The 6718-nt window shown below is 41.1% G+C and overlaps 1 protein-coding gene across 1 annotated transcript in view; it reads left to right on the top strand.

The window, feature by feature from the left end:
- SKP2 (S-phase kinase-associated protein 2, E3 ubiquitin protein ligase) overlaps positions 1-1565 on the top strand; it is a 38492-nt gene extending 36927 nt beyond the window's left edge. Inside the window, exon 10 of the mRNA XM_006876552.1 lies at positions 1352-1565. Coding sequence (XP_006876614.1) covers positions 1352-1565 — 214 coding nt within the window. The remainder of the gene's footprint in view (positions 1-1351) is intronic.
- Positions 1566-6718: the final 5153 nt, after the last annotated feature.

Here is a 6718-nt window from a genome sequence, read left to right as displayed (position 1 = left end):
ATGGATTACATCTCAATGTCAAAGCAAAAATCCTCACCACTGGACCAATAAACAACATTCTTATCAACGGAGAAAAGATTGAAGTTGTCAAGGACTTCCTTCTTCTTGGATCAACTATCAACATGCACAGAAGTAACAGTCAAGAGATCAAACGACGTATTGTATTAGGCAAATCTGCTGCACAAAACCTTTGTAAAATATTGAAGAGCAAAAATGTCAGCTTGAGGACTAAAGTGTGCCTGACTGAAGCCATTGTATTTTCAATAACTTCATATGTGTGTGAAAGCTGTACAGTGAATAAGGAAGACCGTAGAAGAATTGATGCTTTTGAGTTATGGTGTTAGAGGAGAATATTAAAAGTGCCATGGACTGCCAAAAGAACCAATAGATCCGTTTTGGAAGAAGTATAGCCAGAGTGCTCCCTAGAGGCCAAGATAGCCAAGCTTCGTCTGTTATACTTCAGATATATTGTCAGGAGGGACCAGTTGCTGAAGAAGGACATCATGTTTGGTAAGGTAAAGGGTCAGAGAAAAAGAGGAAGACCCCCAAAGAGATGGATTGGCCAAGTGGCAGCATCGATGGACTCAAGCATGGCAACCATAGTGAGGTTGGCCCAGGACTAGGCTGTGTTTCGTTCTGCTGTGCATAAGGTCGCCCTGGGTTGGTACCAACTCGATGGCACCTAACAACATTAAGTTAACATCTTTTTGACAGTGCCTGACTTCTCCTTTTGAGAGCGCCTGTTGTGTGTTGCTGTGGCTTTATGCACTAGACTGCAAAGTTGTTTGAAACACAAGGTCAGTGGTTCAAACCCACCAGCTGCTCCTTGGAAACCCTATTCAGGATCAAGACTCAAGGGCACTTAACACGTTCCAATAAAGGTTAAGTCTTTATGCTTAAATTGCATTTAACCTGTGGTGAATCCAATGGATACGTCTATAAAACACTGACTTTTCCATTACTTGTTTGCTAGCTATTTCTTATAACATAGTACAATTTTTTAGGTCACTGTGTAAATCAGGACTGAAGAAAGGAAGCAAATCCTATTGCATTTTAAATATACCTTGGAGTTTCTAAGGTGGTCTTGCGTCTCATTCAACAAAACGCCCTGCCGTGCTTACTAAGACCTGTGCTTTCCAATTTGATTCATCTTTGTTACTTTCTCAAATTGCAAATTGTATTTCCAGATTGTGTTTTATAGAATATGATACAAAGTGGGGTGGAGGGAAATTTTGAGTCTTGTTTATAACTGTAGTTGTTTAAAAAAAAAAAAAAAATGGGGGCCATGTAAGTCCGGTACAATAGTTTCCATAGATACTGTCACTCTGAAAGTCTCTCTCTTCTTTTTCAGTGAACTTGGAGAAATCCCCACATTAAAAACACTACAGGCTTTTGGAATCGTGCCTGAAGGTATCCTTGAAGTGTTGCAGGAAGCGCTTCCTCAGATAAAGATTAATGGTTCCCCTTTTACTACCATTGCCCGGCCGACTGTCTGTGAACAAAGGAGCCAGGAGATATGGGGCATCGAATGTCGGCTGTCATTGCACAGACCTAGCTGCCCCTGAAGCATTACTGGGAGATGTCTCCTTTTACTGTGGTCCAGGGAAAATAGATAGGAAGCCCGAATGCTGGAGCCCTCAACTATTTTTGATTCCAGGTTTTTCTTTTGCCTTCATTCTGCAAGTATCTTGGCATTAGAGGATGAGTTGAGAGAGGAAACAATCAGGTGCTGCTTTTTAAAAAGAACTATAAAAGCTTCTGATGCAGGTATTCCTTTAAAAGCCTGAGTGGTAGGTTGTTTTGAAAATTTAGGAGAGTGAGCCTGTCATTTCAAGGTCCCTTCAAGAGCAAAATGTGAGCCTTGTCTTCCAAGTGCTCTTATCAAATCTACTTAGAATCGAGCTAACAGTCACCACCAGCAAATAGTTTTCCTAGCCTATAGGGGAACTTGAGTTTTTTTCTATTTAATTTTTCAGTATTGCTGTTATATATAACACAGAGATTGGGCAACAATGAGCTATTTGTATTGTGAGCTGAATTGCAAATAGTGTTTGACTAATCTCTTCTGAGAAATGAGACATTGCATTTCAGCTTTGACATTGGAGTTGAAATTTGGTTCCTGTGAACAACACATAGTCCCATAGAATTCACCTAGAAACCCAAACAAAACAGACATACAGAACTGGTGTAGAATTTGAGGGCTTATGACATTAGTTTGAGGTTTTTTTTTTTTTTCCATTTACATAAGGTAATTTTTCCAGATTTGTAAATTAGTTGAGGGAATATCATTGTGGTTTACCAGCTTTATGATCAAATTATGTTAACATGGGTTTTTCCGCTCTTAAAATGATTGGCTTTGCTTCAGGAAGGTGATCATAACCAATCCTGTCTCTATTCTTGAAATGTTGAATGCCGAAGTGGAGATGCCTGCTGTTTTCTCTATTGCTGAGGTTTTTGAAGTTATTTTTATATCACTCTGGAATTGCGTATTTTAATTGCCTTTTTAAAGATGAGTGCCTACAACAATGGCTCGAAACTACACATTTTCAAAAGTTTCCGAACCTGTAGTTCTTCGAGAAGGAACTACAGGGTCGAGAAACACACACTCAAAGCAGGTCTGTGTAGTTTCAGTGCAGTAAGCACTACTTGTTTTTGTATAAAGTTAAGGCTCAGGTGCTGATTCCTTTAGATTGATTGGTACTTTTATCAAACAAAACCATTGAAAGGCCAGAACCAGGCACAGAGCAGCAAAAAGATGAAATTATGCTTTAGAAAAAGAAACAAGCTAGTTTCTTATCGATGACTTCCCCATATGTTCAAAATGGAACAAAATGTCTCCAAACCCATCATTCCTTGATAGCATCTTGTTAATCATAGTTTTCAAATGTTAGGAAAAAAATCAAAAGAAGTACCCTATCTGCTCAAACCTGAGGAAGAACTTTTTGGAGTCGTGTTATACAGGAAAAGATTATGTTTCAATGAGTGCTAACTACTACTTGAAATTATTGTTTACAGATCAGTGACAAGGGCTGGTGGTCAGATCTGGTTGTAGTGTGACTTCCAGATGTTGTCATACATACAGTACTTCCAACTCAAGTGCAGCCATAAGCTATTTTGCTAACATTTCAGAGTAATCTGTATTTTTGTAGGCAATTTCTGCTCTTTACAGATTTTAAAATAAAACACATTTTTATAAAAATCAGGACTTGGACTGAATTGTATTTATTTCTTGTTTCTTTTTCCTTTTTTCTTATGCACTGTGGTAAATTTTGGAGCTCTGGTGGTGCTTTGACTTAATTGGGCCGCTAACTGCAAGCTTCACGTTCAGCGATCAAGGTTGTTTCATTTGCATATTGCAGATTGTTAATGAGCATTCCTCCAATCCTGATGCCACGTTTTTCTTCATATAACCCAGCTTCTTGAATTACTTGCTCAGCATACAGGTTGGATAAGTATGGTGAAAGAATACCACCTTGTCGTACACCTTTCTTAATTTTAAACCATTCAGTGTTCTCATATGCATGCGAAAGCTGGACAGTGAATACTGAAGACCATATTAGAATTGATGCCTTTGAGTTATGGTGTTGGAGGAGAATATTGAAAGTACCATGGGCTGCCAAAAGAACCAATAGATCCGTTTTAGAAGAAGTGCAGCCAGCGTGCTCCTTGAAGGCCAAGATGGTCAAACTTCATCTCTCATACTTTAGACATATTGTCAGAAGGGACCAGTCGCTGGAGAAGGATATCATGTTTGGTAAGGGGGAGGGTCAGAGAAAAAGAGGAAGACCCCCAACGAGATGGATTGGCCATTAGCAGCATCGATGAACTCAAGCATGGCAACAGTAGTGAAGTTGGCCCAGGATCAGGTAGTGTTTCGTTCTGCTGTGCATAAGGTCGCTATGAGTCGGTACTGACTCGATGGCACCTAATAACAACAACAAAACTGCAAGCTTGCATGAGGCTGTCTGCTCCTGCACAGATTTACTCTCAGACACCCCAGGGGGCACTTCTACTCTGTCCTTGAAGTTTACTATGAGTCAGAATCAGTGGCGGTGGTTTTGAGTCTTTTTGTACTTCAAAGTAGAAAATATTTGATGTGGTGTCATTAGTGTGATTGTCAAGTGATGGTGGTGGTTGTGTGTCATTGAATTGTTTCCTACTCATAGTGATCCTGTATAGGATTTCTGAGTCTGTAAATCTTTCCAGGATTAGAAAGCTTCATCTTTCTCCCACAGACTGGTGGATTCGAACTGCTGACCTTGATAGACAAGTGCCATCAATAAGAGCTAATAACTCTTAGGAGTCCCTCTGTGGCACAGTTAATATACTCACTGCTCGCCTAAAAGTTGGAGAGTCAAGACCTGGCAATCTACTTTTTAAAAAATCAGCTGTTGAAAACTTCATGGGGCACAGGTCTACTCTGACATATATGGAGTCTCCAGGCTGCTAACCTCAGGGTCAGCAGTTCGAAACTACCAGCTGTTCCATGGGAGAAAGATGAGGCTTTTCTGCTCCCGTAAAGATTTACAGCCTCAGAAATCCTGTACAGGGTTGCTATGCGTTGGAACCAACTCCACAGCATATAACAACAACAACAACATGATGAATTGAGTGCAAGTTTACAGGGCAGAGCATCAGTTTTACATTCAGTAAATCGTATTTTGTTACATTGCAATGATTACAATCCCCTCCATGTACCATCAGTCAACAGTATTTACCTCTACTCTTTTTTTTATGTACATATACAAAACAAAATATGTATTCATTTAAATGTCCAAAGGGCACACTTTGCAAGCCAGCCTCCTGCCCACAGGCACACAGCCTTTCTCAGTCCATGGACCCAGAGTCAGCTGCTCTCTCTGCCATCACCTCTGCCACTGTCTCTGCTGTTACTACTTCTCTGATTAGGATCTCTCATTCCACTCATACTCTTCCATCTTAATGGTCCTAGGGTCCTCTGTTCCTGAAATGAAAGATTAACTACTACTCCCATTTAGTTAGTTACACATCTACATTTACACTTGTGACAATCACAATTAGTCCTGATAACAATTATATATAATTGAGTTGTAAAATCCTACCCGCACCCTCCCCCATCTCCTTTCACCAGACCCATCTGGAAAAGAGGAAAACTATTCAGTGGGGATTCTATCTTACCCCCCTCCTGAAACTGAGCACACTCATGAAAGCTTGTCAGCCAGCCACTTCATACCTGTATATGGCACATTTTTGATAGCCAGTGTTTCAGTTGCCCATCCCTATTAACTCAATGCACTGAGGAAGCAAGCCTGATCCATGATAGGAAGAGTCCACTTTCAGTTGGAATTTTGAGCAACTACATCTATAAGTAAAGGGTCAGATCATCAAATTGTAGCAATTCACACTTGCTCCATGTATCAAACTTCTCTATCTTCATCTGATCGAGTTCTGGTCAGCTAGTCATCCAAGTTAGGTCAAATGGGTACTATCTGCAAGTTTGGGCATTCTTGCATACCTCCCTCCACTTCAGACCAGTTGTCCACTTCACTCTCAGCTCTAGCCCCCAATGTCCATGAGCTAGAGTGTCCTAGGTCAATGTCCATGGGCTCGGTAGTTCACATGCCTCCTTACGCTTCAGATCAGCCAGCCCTTCCTTTTCTCTCTCCCACGGATGTCTGTGGAACACAGCCAAATTCAGCCCATGTCTTCATAGCTGCATCACCCCCACTTCCACTCATAGGTAGACCAGGGTGTTCACCAGCCAGCATATAAGACTGTTGTTCCCTTTAAGTTTCAGTCTTGGAAGGGGAATTGCCCTGATGGGTTGACCTTGCTTGCCTTGATGGCTTCAAAGCAAACAACAGTGTACTTGATATTCCAGCAACCAGATAGCCTGCTTTATTTCTGGTGGTCTGTCTTTTCAAGAAATACCTTCTGAGCAGGAAGCGGCAATGCCAGAGATGGCGGCAGAGATGATGATACGGAGAGACGGAGCAGCTGAGGATTCCAGACTCATGGAGGGAGAGGGGATGTATGCTTGTGGCCAGGGGGCAGGATGTGCCCTTTGGCTGTTTGAATGATTGTATATTTTCCTGTGTGTTTTGGTGCACATCCAAAAAAAAAACAAAAACAACAGAGGGAATAGAAGCAATACTGTTGAATGATGAAGCATGCAGGGGATTGTAATCATTGCAATGAAATGAACTGATGTTCTCCCATGTAAATTATCACAAAAAAATCACAATAAAAACTTTTAAAAAAGAAACAAAAAATGCCTTCTGTTCCTCTAGTTCCTGGTTGGCCCACATGTCTTTTAAAGTGGGAATGTCCGACCTCAGAAGGCCCTGGGTGGGGCTCAGGATTCCACTTAAGGCCCCATACTCCACAAAGACTTAACAAAAGCCTACTTCCCTGGACAACTGCTAATTCCCCTTTAAGCCAATCCAATCAGTTGTAGGCTGAAGACAGGCTTACAAGATTTCTGTAATCACAATTCCAAGTACTCCTTTCTATCACATTTAAATGTATGTTTTACAATAGAAGACTGGGGAACCAAAACTCCACAAGACAGTCAAGCACCTTAACATTACTTCTCCTCCTTTACCCATTCCAACTATGGATTCCTGTATCACAGAGCCCTGTTGTTCAAAGATTGTGTTGTTGTTGTCAGGTGCCATCGAGTCGGAACCGACTCATAGCAACTCCATGTACACCAGAACGAAACAATGTCCGATCCTGG

The sequence above is a fragment of the Chrysochloris asiatica genome, unplaced genomic scaffold (assembly GCF_000296735.1).
Source record: "Chrysochloris asiatica unplaced genomic scaffold, ChrAsi1.0 scaffold00390, whole genome shotgun sequence".
NCBI lineage: Eukaryota > Metazoa > Chordata > Mammalia > Afrosoricida > Chrysochloridae > Chrysochloris > Chrysochloris asiatica.
This window is presented reverse-complemented; position numbering and strand designations above follow the sequence as displayed.